Below are 15,899 nucleotides of genomic sequence, written 5' to 3'. Positions count from 1 at the left end.
ACCATGATTTTTATTTCATTTGCCTCCCTCTGGCAGCTCTGTTGCATAAGGTGCTGTTTCCAAACACCTTGTCCCCAACTGGAGACATAGAGTAAGTTTTATCTGGGTCTAAGAAGAGTTCTGGAAGGGTGACATCGTGTTCCAAGACGTACTGGTTATAGTCAACAGTAGGAAAGCTGCCAGAGCCTTCTCACCAAGGAAGCTGAGAGAATATTTTAAATACCAAATGGTACTTCTCTCTTAAAGCACAAAGCAGTCATAAAAACCACTTAACAATGAAAAATTAATGGGAGGAAAATGTCTTGAATGTAGCAATTTTTTAAAAGAAGTTTTACAAGGGACATGGGAAAAACAGATTTATTACGTTGAAGGGATGATAATATAGGAAAGTCAATTTTTACACAAAAATAATTCAAGGAGTGGTTATTTACTTACAAAAGTCTTCACAGAATTCCTATAAGTAGTATTATCCTTTCATTCATTCCTTCTTTCATTCAACACACATTTCTTGGGTGCTTACTGCATTCCAAGGCTGTGTGCTAGGAAGCTATGGTGAGCGAGAAAAACTTCATTCCTGCCAGGTGGGTTCTCTGTCTGGATGGAGGGACAGGCCCTTATCAGATCATTACACAATCCAGTAGCCCTGGACAGAAGGAACTAGAAAGCAGAGTCCAATAGCACTGTGGGGAGTGATGGCCTCTCCTGTTCTGGGGGCAGAGGAAGCTTTCCCAGAGGAAGTGACGTTCCAGGTAGTGTGAGGTTCAAGTGCAAAGGCCCTAGGATAGAGGGGGCCGAGTCCTTCCAGGAAAGGAAGGGCCGCTCTTGAAGCTGCAGAGGTCAGCTGGAGCCAGTCTTGGAGACTGCGGTGGCCGGGGGAGGAGGAGGTTTTGATCCCACTTTCATGGTATATGGAAATACCTCTCCCGGAGGAGCAGGGAGGGTTGTTGAGGGTTGTAAGCAGGAAGCAAAATAATCAGCTTGGTGTGTTTTTGTTTTATTCAAAGACAGTCACACGCAGAGTTGAGGAGAATGGTCTCATGGGGGAGTAGGGGACAAGTGGAAGCTGAGAGACCAATCAGGAGGCTGCGGTGCTGGCCAGGGCAAGAGATGCTGGTGGCTATGGGGACAAGCCTGGTAGATGGGCTGACTCATGCAGGGTCCACTGGAGAGGGTACTGTGACCCAGACAAAGTGGACCCAGTGAGCAACAGCTGTGGCTGACCATCTCCCACCCAGGCTAATTTGACAATTAAATTTAATTCCATTAGTTGATGAAATGGACAGCATCATTTCCCAGTAGAAAGACAAGGACAATCTAGATTAGAGACACCAAGGATTAGCGCCATGGAATGCTCTCTGAGTGTACGATTACAGTTTCAGGTCTCATCACAGCCCTGTGCAGTAGCTATTGTTACCCCCGTTTCACACAAGAGCAAATTGAGATTTGGAGGTTAAAAGATTGGCTCAAGGTCACCAGCTGGTGACTGGCAGCATTGGGATTGAACCAAGTAACCACGGACCTGCCCTGGAACAGGAAATGCCAGGGAGCCGGGGAGCACACTGGCTCTAATTAAGGACGTACTGCTTGTTCAGGCCCAGGGCGGGATAAGCCGGCTTTGCCTGCCCTGGAGTGTCTGGTGGTTTCAAAGAATCATGTAAGTCAGCTCACATGCATGTGCGCAAGCCTGTAGAAACACGGCGGGCCTTTCTCTCCCCGTGGCCCAGGCTGGTCTTCTTTGGGCAATGTTGCATTGCACATCAGGAGCAGCAGCTCCAGGCAGGAACAAACCCTGCCTGAGGGGCTGACTTCTGTCCCAGAAAAATGTGTCACATTTTCATAGAAATTGGCAGAGGGAGTGGGGCTGGGAGGAGCTAGAACAACTCTCTAGGTAAAAGGAACCCTGCAGGGAAAAGGCCTATGGGTGGAAGCAAATGCTGCTGGTTCCAAGATCTGCAGAATAGGGATAGAGGACAGGTATGAGTGCCACAGACCAGAAGCTTGCCCAGCAGGGCCTTGGAAGCCATGCTTTGGCTTCGATCCTTTGATCCTAAAGGCACACACATGCATGTGTGTGTGGAAGTATCTTAAACAAGACTGATGAGGTGGTGCTTTCACATTAGAAAGATTGCTCTGCCCTCTGCCTGCCTAGGGACGAGGAATGTGTGGCCTTCCTCAGTCGGGGATGTCCTGGGTTGTGTCAGCTTCTGGATTGGGACCACATGATGATGACAGACTCAGAAAGAACATGTGCTCGAACTGCCTGTGCCTTTAAACAGCAGATTTGGGGTAAGAGAATCCTCTTCTCAGAAAGCCTGGCCAGGAGTCACTCATAAAGATGTCATGGGAATCTGAGCTGTCACTTGGATTTCTGTTCAATTGAAAACAGCTTTAATTTATTATTATTATGTATGTGCCCTTAACCCTATTTGAAGTCCTATGGCTGCTGTAATGAATTATCTTTATAGTTCTGGAGGTAAGAAGTTGGAAATGGATCTCACCAGGCTAAAGTCAAGGTGACAGCAGGCTGGTTCCTTCTGGAGGCTCAAGGGGGGAGTCTGTTTCCCTGTCTTTTCCAGGCTGTAGAGGCCACCTGCCTTCTTTGGCTCACGGTCCCTTCCTCCATCTTCAAAGCTTGCAGCGTCGTGTCTTCAAATTTCTCTGACCTCTGTTCCATCATTACATGTCCTTCTCCCACAATGACCCTCCTGCCGCCCTCTTATAAGGGCCCTTGTGACTACACTGAGCCCACCCAGATAACCCAGGAGATCCTTAACTTAATCTCATTTGCAAAATCCCTTTTGACAAGTCAGGTAACATACTCACAGGTTCCGGGGATCAGGGCAAGGAAATCTTTGGGGGGTTCTTGTTCAAACTACCACCCCCTTTAACCAAATAGGAGGAAGAAAGACAAGCCTGGCAGCTGGGAGGAGCATGGCTTGGAAATAGGAGGCTGACGTTAGGGAGACCAGACACGAGGCTGCTGAAGGGTCAGCAAGGGAGATGCTGACAGTCTGGGCTGCAGTGGAGCAGGAAGAATGGACACAGGACATGTTTCAGAGGGAACACAGCCTGGTCTTGGGGACTATTTGGGTTAGGTGGGTAAGGACTAGCAGGAGAGACATGGAAAGATGCCTGAGTGTAGAGATCGGCTAACTGAGTAGACGGTGGTACCTGTCAGAGGGCCCAAGGGAGGAGCAGGTTTGTGGCAAGGACAAAGAGGGCATGTTGGGATGGGTTACATCTAAGACACCCATGGGACATCAGGAGAGGTGCCCAGAAGGCAGGTGGATCCAGGGTCTAGAAGGCTGTGACTCTTAGGTCCCTCCTTTTCCTATGGTCATACACAGGGTCATCCTCCACCTTGATTTCTGGGTCACTATCTGTTTGACCTTCATTTCTCCAATTCAGATAAGAGTGAAAGAGTCATCTTGTATTTCTGAAGCCAGAGTAGCATTGATATTGATTCCACATAGAATTTGAGCTTATCAGTCCTGAAAACAAGAATTTAAATCACAGAGAGCTTAAGTCACTTGCACAAGGACCCACGTAACTGGCATGTGAGCATAAATAGTTATGTTGCTTTTATTGTATGCCTGTGCCTTACACATTTTCGAGACAGGATGTTTTCTGTCTCTGTCTGCCCATTTTGAGAAGATAGCTAGCCAGCTGCTCACCACTTTAGGGCCTTGGAGATATGGATAGGACAGCTAGCAGAAACAAAGGCTCTTCCTGTTTTTTGAGAAATACTGGGCTCATGGGAGAATCCATTCTGAGTGTCCCCAAGGAGAAGGGGAGAAGGAAAGCCAGGTCAGCACAGAGGTCCCCTAGACAGGGAAAGGGAAGAGAGACTACAGGCCCTGAAACAGAGCAAGCAGGTGTCTGTCCCTGGCAGCCCCAGGGAGGGGTGGTGGCCTCAGCAGGCATGGCCCCACCCACACAGCCCAAACTAGAAAACCTTTGGGCCAATGGCTGTGGCCTCGGTACTGAAGAAGACCCAGGTTTAGAAGGTGTTTTGTTTTGTTTTGTTTCTGTAGGAGATCATGAGTCCTGTGGAACGATCTGGCTAAGAGGAGCCCAATGGAGGCCAAGATTGAATTTCCCATCAGCCTGGAAGCTGTGGGCTTTCGGTAGGATTTATGCTTGATTTAAAAGCAATAAAGAAATATTTTGTGCTACATATTTTAAGCTCTTATCCTTAACATTTTATATTATGGGGTACCTGCATTTTTAGTTGTGTAATTTATTTGTCTAGATCAGTTTCTCATTTAACCTGTAAGCTCCCTGAAGGGCCGGGATCTCGTGGCTGTTTCCCCACGGTATGTCAGTGCTCAGCACATACTCTCATTAAAGTGTGCAAATTGACAGAGGGTCTTCCCGAGAGTAGTGGTCTCCGGGGAGGAACTGGATGGGGGGCGCGTCTGGGACAAGTTAGGATTTCGGGAAGGCAAACTGGGGATCCAGGATGGGGGAAAGTGGGTTTTCTAGGAGAAAGGTTAGAAAAAAAACCAGCAATGGGCCGGGTGAGGCGCCAGGGGGGTCCCTGGCAAGCCCCGCCCCGAGCCAGGGTACAGGCGCGAAGCGACGCAGCGCGGTTTGGCCGCTGTGGGGCGCCGTAGCCCGCGCCGTTGCCGGGGGAACGGGCCCAGCGCCGGACGAGGCCCAGCCGGTCTTGGCCTGGCCTGGCCGCGCCGCCAGCCCGCCGGAGCCCGAGCCGGAGGACCCGCCAGCCCAATCTCCGCCCGGGATGGGGCTCCGCTCCGGGGCGCGTCGCCGCCTCGTCCCGGGGACCGTCCCTGCCGCGAGGGTCTGAAGCTCAGCTGCTCCGAGGAGGGTGGACGGCCAGGCGCGAGGGCCGAACCGCTGGGTGACCTTGGCAGGGCTGATCTGGCGCGGCAGCCGCGACGCTCAGGTGAGGAGCCACCGCCCCGTTTCTCACCTCAGAGCCTGGCCTGAGCCATCGGGTCGCGGCCGCTACCGCCTGGCCAGGCTCTGGCCTCTCCTCGGCCTGGAGCTCGTGGCTTTAGCTCCAGGGACCCGGCCGAATGCAGGGCTTCCTTCCAGCGTTCATCGGGTTTACAGATTTGCATCGCGCGCCTACTGTGTGCCAGGCGCGGGCACAGAGGGCTCCGAACAGACGCAGCGGGTCTTTTAGAACCCGCAGAGTACTAAGCAGAGGGGTGGAGAGCAGGCGCCAGATTCATGACTAAAGTGATTTCAGGTCGGGTTAAGTGCTCTGGTGATGAAATGGAGGGGTTACTCAGGGACAGTCTGTCTTATAAGGCCAGATTTAAGCTAAGACCTTAAGGTTGGAAAGGAGCCAGCAGTGTGAGCACAGGAAGGGTGTTTCTGGAAGAGGGAAAAGCAAATGTAAAAGTCTGGAGGCAGCAGAGGAGAAAGGGTGAGGGGAGCTCTACAGGCCCGGGTGGGGGTGTCACCTTTATCCCAGCAGGTCAAGGAAACCACTGAAGTGTTTTGATGAGTTTCAAGGTTTGAAAAGCTCACCTAGCTCTGGCTGCTATGGGCAGCATGGTTGTGACAGGGCACACTGGGAAGTCAGCTGAGAGCCATCCTAGTTCTGCCAATCTAGCTGTGCCACCTGGAAGAATTTACTTAGTCTCTCTGAGCCTAGTGTTCTAATCTGTGGAAAGGTGATGTTGTTCTGCATGTTGTTTATGAATGAGAAAGTGAGGGGCTAGCTTGATCTGAGACCAGTGACTAGAGAGATCTATGAAGACACCTTGAAATGAAATTTATTTATCCAACCCCCACAACCTTGTCCAACCCTTGGCGGTTGGATAAGTAAATTCCTTCAAAGTCCTTAAAGCAGTGCCTGGCACAGAATAAGTGCCCTCTAAATGCTAGGTTTGGTTATTGTTGAAACAGTGTAGGAGAGTGTTGATGAAGGCTTGGGTTAGGGTGATGGCAGCAGAAATGGTAAGAAGTGGCTTAACTGCTTTACTGAAGAAGAGCTCGGTTCAGACATGGGTGAAGAATGGTCCCTGCTTTTGTGGAACTGGTGGTTCACTGTGGGAGATGGGTTTGTAAACAGATAATCACCATGAGATGCAATCGAAGCAACAACAGCACTCAATTAGCCAGGTTTTGTTTTGTTTTGCTTTGCTTTTGTTTTCCTTATTTTGTTCTGTCACAGTTTTGTTCTTAATGGCTGTTTCTTGGTGGGTGTTCCCCAAGGCTGGCTCCTACAGTCTGTGAGTTGATTTCCTGGTTAAAATTAACAACCCTTGCCTCCCCTTCATTAGCCTTGTTTCTGCTCTCTCCTTCTTGCCACTCCCTCCTTCTTGTCCCCTTAACTTGGATCCCAAACAGTCTGCAGTGGTTGCTTCAGGGGGACAATGGCATAGAAAATATTTGCAGACCACACCAACTCAGGAATGATTGAGGTTTCAAGCTTTTCTTGTCATAGCATCAGACTTGTGCGTGTTGTTTATGAGAGAGAAAGTGAGGGCCCAGCCACATCTCTAATGACCGGAGAGGTCTTTGGAAACAGGTTGAAGTTCCAGTTTATTTTCTGGGAGTTGTGTGATATGCATCCCTTGGTTGAACTATAGCCACTTCCCAGAATTTTAAGGCCAGAGACTTCTCTGGCACCTGTGTGGTATTTTAATAAACAAAGTACTCGTCCCTAAAAATCTTTTGTAAGTGACTTTTTGCAGTGTCAAACAATGTGCACTGGGAAGTGCTTTCTTTCCAGCTCCCCTTTAGGTTGTTAAACTGTGCATCTGTTAAATCTCAGTGAAAATTATTTCAAAAGCAGATTCTGGGAAAAAGTGGAAAACTCACTTAGGAATATCCATAGATAGAAAATCTCTCGCATGGAAGCCATAAATCATCTAGCAGAAAGAAAAGAAGCTTAAGGAGCAGAACTTTCCTGTGGAGCATACCTTCCTTCCCTTTGGGTTCTGGGAGTCACAGAGAGCTGAGCTGGCCTTGGCCGAGGACAAACAAAGCCCTGCCCAGCAACCCCTCTGTTGTGCTGCCTGGTTGTCTGATTCTAGCTTTCACAAGACCCCTAACAGCTCTTCCTTATAGCTGTGCAGCTGAGCGACTCAGAATTGCTTTCAAGAGTGAGGAAGCATTTCAGTAAAACCAAACACTCTTGTTGTATGGTTGTTGGGCAGGAATTCCTTGTTTGGCTGGCATGGTACAGGGCTCTGGACACACAAGTGCATTTGGTCCGCATGGCAGCCTACTGGAGCCAGGAGGACAAGAAGTGACACCCCTCAATCATTTATTATTTGACATACTTTTTTTTTTTTTTTTTCAAAAGCATATGGGCCAGGTGCAGTGCCTCACGCCTATAATTCTAGCACTCTGGGAGGCCAAGGCCGGAGGATCCCTTGCACTCAGGAGTTCAAGACTAGCTTGAGCAAGAGCACGACCCCCAAAAATAGAAAAAAAAAAATTAGTCCAGTGTGGTGGCTCTCACCTGTAGTCCTAGCTACTTGGGAGGCTGAGGCAGGAGGATCGCTTGAGTCCAGGAATTTGAGGTTGCAGTGAGCTATGATCATGCCACTGCATTCTAGCCTGAATGACAGAGCAAGACTGTCTCAAAAAAAAAAAAAAAAAAAGAGCAGTATATGCTTATGGCATAATAAAAAATTGCAAATCTCTGGTTTACAGCCCTCAGGCCTAGACCTCTTCCCAGAGGCTGCCCCTGTGTTTGGTTCCTCACATTTCCTTCCAGAGAGTCTGTCCATGTAGGAACATAAATGTTTATTAATCCCCTTCATTTTTTTTCACTTGGTAGCCTGCTTTACAACTGTTCTACATCTTGCTTTTTCACTTAACTGTGTGTCAAAGATCATTTCATCTCTTTTTTTTTAATACCTTGTTTTTGATGTTGCATAGCATTCTACTGTGTGGATGTGCCATAGTTTGTTTATATTGTTTTTTGTCCTTTATTATTACAAACAACACTGCAATGAATCTTTGTGTATTTTCAGAGTATATACATGTGTAAGATAAACACCCAGAAATGGAATGTCTGGGCCAAAAGGTATAATGTGTGTTCTAAAGTTTGGTAGACATTGCCAAATTGCCTTCTGTCTAACTTTTTTGAAAGATGAGCACAGAAGAGATACAAAGAGGAGGATCTATGACATTTGTCCCCAGGTTCCTCAGTCTGTGAGCAACAGTGCAGGAACCAGAAAAAGGCTCTCTCTGTCTCCAGGCCTAGGCCTTTTTCCTTGGTCCAACCTGCCTTTCCCATTGGTGGCTCTGGGCCCTCCAAGCCCCTGCTTCAGCCTTGTCATTTTCTCCTCTGTCCTCGTCCCCCTAGACTCCCAGGTCCTTAGCTTCCCCTGACAAACCCTCGTTAGCGTAATAATTCTGACGTGTGACGTCCTCACACACCATGCAGGAATCCAGGAATGTCCACAGTCTCTCTGGGATAGGACCTTTCCCCTCAGCATGGTTCCTTTGACAATGCCATGCATGAGTTTCAGAACAACATGCCTATTTTTTTTGGTGGCAGCAGAGGTGGGCAGGAGGGAAGTAGATCATTCATGTAACTATCCTACAGTTTATAATGAGAACATAAAATGTGAAGATTTCCTTCATTTAACTTAAGTATGTAAATTAAGGTAGCCTAACCTTGTTTTGAAAACACTATTTCAGACTTTTAGCAAGTGAATGTTCACAGGAATAGATTATTATTATTATTAAAACACCAGCCACAGGGGAAAGGAATAGATTATTGTCATCCTGGTAATGGCCTTCACCTTGTGGGGACAAGGGAAGGGCCTGCACAGCCCCTCCAGCCTGCCTCAGAAGCCAGGTGTGTCCTTGGCTTACTTGGGTGGCTGCTACCTGTGGCCATAGCACTTTCTTTTATCCCCCAAGCCTAACTCTCGAGGGTTGTTCTGTGGAAGCAGAAGGTACATGGAGAATGTTTGACCAAGGCCCATGGACCTCTCAGCCATCACAGATGCAGCCGGGGGTACCAGGTGGGCAGGGGGAGCTTGCAGGCTTGACCCCCACCTGCTGACCACCTCCTCTCAAAGCGCAGGGCTGCTGGGCTGCTGGCCTCCCTGGGCCAGCTCGGTGTGGTGTCACCTCCCCTGTCCCATTCTACTCTGTATGGTTAGAAAGCTTTCCAAAACACCCCTTGCCATTATGTCACTCTCCTGCTTTAAACTCCCTTTGATTCCCTGCGGCTCTTTCAGCAGTGCCCAAGCTTCCCCACCTGGCCTCTTAGGTCCCCTGTGATCTGAGTCCTGCAGCTCCTCAGGGCTCATCTCTCACCGGGCCCTCCCCTCTCCTACCCCTCCCTCCACCCCCAACCTGTCCACCCCGTGTTCTGTCACACTGAATGACTGGCCCTGGCATGGGCTGCCAGAATGCCCATTCGCCCACTGCACTGATATCTGTCTGTGTCTCTCTGGGCCCCCAGAAAGGAAGCCCCTGAGGGCAGGCGCTGGGTCGCAACTGCATTTACATCCTCGGTGCACACAGGGGCTGGTGCACACAGGGGCTGGGCCGCAGTAAGTGCTGACTGGCCAAGATCTGCATGTGCCAGCTGGCCGTGTTGTTGGGGAGTAGAGCCACACATCTTTCAATCCGGTCTCCTAGAGAAAGAAGTGCTGAGAGGGGAGGAACAGTCAGAGAAGTCTCTGGGTCTGGTGACAGTGCTTGGTTCCATCCATAGGCCTTGGGGCCACATTTTGGATTCTCTCCGACCTCCCAGCCCTTTTAGTCAAAATCTTTTGGGGCAAAGGAATGTGTAGCCACCAACTGTGCAAGAGACAATGTTATTGGTCAAGAGTTGGCTGGCCCGAGTTTTCGGGACAGGTGGCATGCCTCCTGGCCAGCTTGGGCATCTATTCCAGAACGCTGCTGCTGCTGCTGCAAGGGAGTTCTGCCCGAGAGCACCATCCCCACATCAGTCTGAGGCAAGTGGTACCTCTCTGGACCAAGGGTAACCTGATTTGGGGTCAGAACTGTCCCCAAGGCTATTGGTGGCGGGCCCCTGGCTTTAGGTGGTAACTCCTCCTGCCTCAGGAGTCTGGGATGCAACAGCACTGGGGTTGCCTGTGGCCACTGCCAGGCAGTGGGGACGCACCAGCCCCAAGCCTCAGGTTGTTCAGCTTTGGGGGTGGCAAAGAGAAAGCCACAATTTAGGGATTCAAAGTCATGGATTCTCTTCAACGGAGTTGCCCTGGTGATGGTACCACAGGAGAGCTGCTGCTCAGCCCCAGGGATGTGCCCCAGAGCAAAACCACCCAGCGAGACTGTATTCACAGGACTTGACCTAATGACCTTTTACTGTTTTCAAAAATCAAGGACAAAGATTTGCTACCTCGGCCGGGCGCGGTGGCTCACGCCTGTAATCCTAGCTCTGGGAGGCCGAGGCGGGTGGATCGCTCGAGGTCAGGAGTTCGAGACCAGCCTGAGCAAGAGTGAGACCCCGTCTCTACTAAAAATAGAAAGAAATTATCTGGCCAACTAAAAATATATATACAAAAAAATTAGCCGGGCATGGTGGCTCATGCCTGTAGTCCCAGCTACTCGGGAGGCTGAGGCAGTAGGATCGCTTAAGCCCAGGAGTCTGAGGTTGCTGTGAGCTAGGCTGACGCCACGGCACTCACTCTAGCCCGGGCAACAAAGTGAGACTCTGTCTCAAAAAAAAAAAAAAGATTTGCTACCTCTGGGAACATTCAAAAGAAAGTGATGCCAGCTCATTGACCACCTTTGTCACCTTTGATCAGAGGTGACAAGATTAGAATGCCGATCCAATGGCTTAGCTCTTATGATAGTGTATTCCTTAGGGCCACTGACTTAAGAAAGCAACTGTAGCCAATCCCATCACTTTGAGCATAAACCTCGGAGACTGTCAGATGAAGTAGCTTCAGTCTGGAGATCTGAAGACAAACCAGAGAGCTAGTTAAGGGTAATGATAACATCTAGCATGTAGTGTGCATTTCTGTGCCAGAGATTTACCCAATGTTGCTGATCTATACACTGCCCTAGGGAGGCATCCCCACCCCCAGTTTTCAGATGAGGAAACTCAGGCCACTTGGTTAGAAAGTGCAGAACTAAGAACTAAACCTACATCTGTTACCTCCAAAGCTGTTTTTTTTTTTTTTTCCTTTTTCCTTTTGTGGCATCTTATTGAAGACAAGGTAAGTGACCAAAGGATTCCAGTTGAATCCCTGGGAGAAAACTAAGATCACTCAGTTTAGCTTTGAGATGAGACTACTCAGAGGTGACTTCAAATACTGCCAAGCTTGGCTTGCAGGAGCCTCTGAGCCTCTGGTGGACTGAAGGACAGAGTAGCTAAGAGTGACTGTCCAGCAGTCGGGGTGACAGCCAGTCAGCACAGGGAGCTGGGCTCAGGGAGGGGTGGGTGCGTGATGGCTGTGCAGACAGGGGCAGGCTGGGAGGACTGAAGGTGGGGCAGGTGGGGCCAAGATTCTGCTCCATTACTGTGCCCACATTTCCTTTTATTTCAGATGTTTTCAAGTCAGCAAATGTTTACTGAGCATCTACTATGTACAAGGTACAATTCTGGGTGCTTGGGAGAGGGTATGTGGGGGTCAGCGGAGAATGAATCACAGCACATTTGCTGCCTTTGGGGGAAGCTGTCATAACAGGGGAGTGGACATAAGGATGGCCAGGTGTTCCAAATGACAAAGTCACTTACCCAATAAGGACTGAGCATGAGGACCCCCTGACTCCACTTGGGACATTGAAGAAAGCTTCCTGGATGTGGGGACTCTTGCCGTTGGCTCTGATGATTAAGTCTCATTTTGTTGGGTTGAGAAGTGAGAAGGGCATTACAGGCAGATGTGCTGAGGGGGTGTCTGCCATGCCATTTTTCCTTAGTCACATTCCCTGGCCCATGGGCAGGGGCTCCTGAAAGGAAAGTCCAGCTATCAGGGTTTTGTCCCAGCTCCTGGCCTTCCCACCAAGTATCTCCCCAGGGGTGGCACTGCCTGCCTCAGCTGCAGTCCCATCTTGGGCCCAGATAATACTGGGAGGGGTCTCCCTCCTGTTACAAGTCCACCCTGTCCTGCCCTGCATTTATCCTTGGCCACCAGACCAGCTATTGGGCTAAAGGGGGCTGGGTGGATTGGGGGTTTCTGCCATCTGGTGATCTGACTCTGACCGAGGCCTGGCCTTGCCCTGAACTCCCTCAAGGGGGACAGAGGGTATCAGCCTACCTTTCCAGGTAAATCTGTGCACAGGCCCAGGTTTACTTAGAGAGCTGTGGTCCTTTCTGCTGCTGGAGGAAAGCAAGGAGGTATCCTTCCCTCTCATGTGTGCTGGCTCCTCTCCAGCCAACAAGCCCCAAGCAGCCTTTCTGAGGTGTGGGACAGAGGTTCAGGGTCCCCCAGCCCTACAGGGATTCCGTGTCTGTTGAGGGGCAGAGGCATACCCCTTTCTGAGCACTTCCACTTCTTGTTTCCCTTAGCAAACGATACGGGGGCCCCGTGACACTTGCATTTGGACCTCAGGACAGAGGTGACTAATCCTAACAGAATCAGCATGTGTTCTCATCGCTCTGGCCCCAGCCTGATATTGTTACCAGATGAGAACATGTCTTACTGGGTTTAACTCTGATGGCTGTAGAGTAACAGGCAGCCACACTGTGTCCTGAATAAACCCTGGGCCCTCCTACTTTGTCCTGGCCAGGCTGGGGCCAGAGTTTGCTCTGGGGCTTTGAGACAGCACCCCATTCCCACCCTCCCCCACTGCCCATCCCTGTCATGCTAGAACCCTCTGCAAGGTTCCCTTGCAGAGTAGCTGGGTGGTGGCTTCAGGTCCCAGCCTGCCACCCCCATGCTAAAACCTGGCTGCAGTGGGGCCCTGGGCTCCAGCGGGGCCTCCTCCGGACAGTGCTGTCACTGCTCTTTCTCTCTCTGGAGATGAACATCTGCAATAAGCCCTCCAATAAGACGGCTCCTGAGAAGAGTGTGTGGACGGCGCCTGAGCAGGCCAGTAGACCCTCCCTGGAGCTGCCGGGCCAGCGATCCCGCCGCAATGGGTGGAGCTGGCCCCCTCACCCGCTCCAGATTGTGGCCTGGCTGCTGTACCTCTTCTTTGCTGTGATCGGCTTTGGGATCCTTGTTCCCCTCCTGCCTCACCACTGGGTGCCTGCTGGCTACGCTGTATCCTTGGGAAAGTGTGGGGCTGGTGCAGGGAAGTGCGTGGACAGACGTGGCAGAGGCCCACAGCTGGGCTCAGAGCCTCAGGGAGCACAGGTAGGGCACAACAGGGTGGGCCCAGTCCCAGGGGTCAGCTGCTCACCTGTCTGGCCTCCAGCCCCCATCTGACTCCTCCACCTGACCAGATGAGCGGACAGTCCTAAAGTACCTTGGAGCATGTGAAGCCCCACACAGATGTGAATCTTATCCACCGAGTCCCACAGGAGTGATCACAGAAGACGACAGCCTTAGAACCATCTCTAGGCTAATTGTGTTCAGAGCTAAACAAAGAACAAATAGGGAATCATTATTCCATTTACAAAAGAATTTTTCACTTTTCAAAAAGAGTCACGGTAGAATTCTTTTGCGTAGTAAGTTTTCTGGTACATTTAAAATGTGGTTTTTATTTACAGACAGATTATTATGCTGTGCCCAGGACTGTTTATGAGCACATTGGTTTTGTAAAGCAGACCCTTTCAGTATGAGATCGAATGTGACAAGAGGCAGGATAGAGATGCCCTGAAGGCTCCTGGGAACAGTGCCTGAGCCCAGTGGTGTGATTGCCCCAGCCCTGGCCACAGCCTCCAGGAGCAGAGGACGTGGCTGCAAGGCCAGGGGATAGAAGTGCCCCTGTACGGAGAGCTCCTGTGAGAGTGTCCTGGGGTGTACGCTTCAGAGGTGATTCCTGGGGGGAAGGTGGCAAGAGCCACCTAAGGGTGGTTGGCAGGGATGAGCTTGAAAGCCTTGGTCCCTGGATCAGTGCCTTCAGGGCTGCACAGGGCTGAGTGGCTTCTGCCTGCTCTCTGGGTCTCAGCCTCCTCCTCTGTCTGACAGGAAGGGGCCTGCCTGCCTCCCGGGGTGAGAGGGCAAGGAGCAGTTAGAGTGTGTGAGCACCAGAGCACATAAACCATGAACGTGAACGTCCTGCGGACTGCACAGCCCTGGGCTCATGCTCTCCAGCTCAGAGCCTCTAATGGCTTCTTCCTGCCTAAAGAGATTAGGTTCAAGATCTTTCCATGGCCTTCAAGACTCAACATGTTGTGGATCTTTTCTGCCTCCCCAGTTTCCTCTGGTACTATGTTCCCTATTCTGCATTTCACCAACACTGGTGTCTGTCTGGAGGCCCCTTGCCTCTCTCCCTGCCCCCAACACCCAGCTGAGTCACAGGTCAAGAACTGGCAGCCCGTGGGCTAATCTGGCCTACAGATTTTTCAAAAATTGAGATATAATTATCATACAAAATGTGCAGATCTTGTGTTCCTTCTGTAGGTGTGTTTAAAAAATTATTTCCTTAACATTTAAACATTGAGAGATCTCACACAAAAACCCAGATTTCTGGTTCCTTTGAGAAGCTAGAATTTGGCAACGTGGGCCCTCATTCTTGCATGGCAGCCATGAGCTGGAACCACACTCCAGCCACACCTCTGGCCAGCACAGTCCCTAGCCAGGCCCCCTTTCCTCTTTTCTTTACCTGCCAGGTCCCTATTGTCCCTTCTGCAAGCCTCAGCTGAGGTGCTACTTCCTCACTTAGGCCTTCTGGAGCCCCCTTCAGACTAGATGAGGTCACTTGATGACAAACTGGCATAGTATAGCCCCATGGACTTTCTTCATTGTATTAATTAATGATCCCATTATTTCATCAATATCTTTGTTTCCCACCAGACTATTGTCTCCTCAGGGCTAGGGATAAGTCTTTCTTTCCCCTGCCATATTCCTCAGTGTCTGGCCCAAAGAAAGATCTCAGTAAACAGGTGAATGAATGAACCAGAGGTGGAGCCAGAGAAGTGCGGGAGCAGGCAGGAAGCTCACTGTTTGCTCTCATTCCGTGTCTGGAGAGAGGCTGGACTGGTGAGGCTCAGTAGCTGGCGATACCAGAGGTTTGGGAAGAGCCAGAACAAAAGAGGCCGTGCCCCTGTGCTGAGGAGTGAACTCCAGCTGGAGAGCCATTGAGAGCCATTGTAAGGTTTAAACAGGGAGGGCTTTAGGGTTAAGCTTTTAAAAAGCTCACTTTGTGACCATGTGAAGGGTAGACTTAAGGGAACACAGGTTAGGAGACTATGGAGTGACCCAGGCAAGAGATGAAGAGCTGACCGCAGCAGTGGCCATACAGAGAGGTCAGTGACAGCCATGGGATCATCTCTCGGCTGTGGTGAGGCACATCAGGGCAGAACCTGGCTCATGCAGACATGTGGAGAAGTTTGGCTGCTGGGAGGAGGCAGAAGGGAAGAAAGGAGGTTGGACAGCGGATGGGTGAAGGATGGAGGATGGAGAGATGACATCTGCCTGGCTGGCAAGGGCACAGATGGAGGATGGTGGGGGGAGGCAGGTGGGGGGAGGCAGGTGGAGGGAGGGTGGATGGCCACCTGGGTGGAGTCTACTGGTGAGTTTTTACACACGCAGACTTTGCAGCAAGTTGCCAGCATACCCGTCTCCTGCGTTTGGCCCAATCACTGAGCAGATAGGCCCTGAAAGAGCTGCGTTTCAGCTCCAGGAATTAGCTATGCCGCCCTGGCATGCCAGACACTCAGCTGGGGGCTCCGGGTACCTAGACTCCAGGTGGGGGAGGCAGTGAGTGTATAAGCCCCTGTCAGCAAGGGATTCTCCATGTGGCCTGGCTGCTGGAAGGGGATGGCTGCCTCCCTCCCAGAGCTGACTTCCTGTGAAAGCAAGATAAGCAAGCTCACAGCTTAAACTTTAGGTGCCTGGACCTTTGGTCTCTGTCAGTCTCACATC

The 15,899-nt window shown here is 50.7% G+C and overlaps 1 protein-coding gene across 7 annotated transcripts in view; it reads left to right on the top strand.

The window, feature by feature from the left end:
- Positions 1-15,899, top strand: part of ZDHHC1 (zinc finger DHHC-type containing 1) — a 29,979-nt gene that overhangs the window by 6,631 nt on the left and 7,449 nt on the right. The window contains exons 1-3 of one of the 7 annotated variants that reach the window (XM_045533500.1): positions 4,638-4,909; positions 11,472-11,518; positions 12,888-13,130. In XM_045533500.1, the coding sequence (XP_045389456.1) occupies positions 11,510-11,518; positions 12,888-13,130 (252 nt within the window). In that variant the 5' untranslated portion in view covers positions 4,638-4,909; positions 11,472-11,509. Of the gene's footprint in view, positions 1-4,034; positions 4,128-4,637; positions 4,910-10,601; positions 13,131-15,899 lie in introns of those variants that run through there. The other 6 variants (XM_045533498.1, XM_045533497.1, XM_045533503.1 and 3 more) reach the window with 6 other exon arrangements.

Source organism: Lemur catta, chromosome 20 (genome assembly GCF_020740605.2).
Source record: "Lemur catta isolate mLemCat1 chromosome 20, mLemCat1.pri, whole genome shotgun sequence".
Taxonomy (NCBI): domain Eukaryota; kingdom Metazoa; phylum Chordata; class Mammalia; order Primates; family Lemuridae; genus Lemur; species Lemur catta.
The sequence above is the reverse complement of the archived record's forward strand: the minus strand, read 5'-3'. Positions and strand labels throughout refer to the sequence as shown.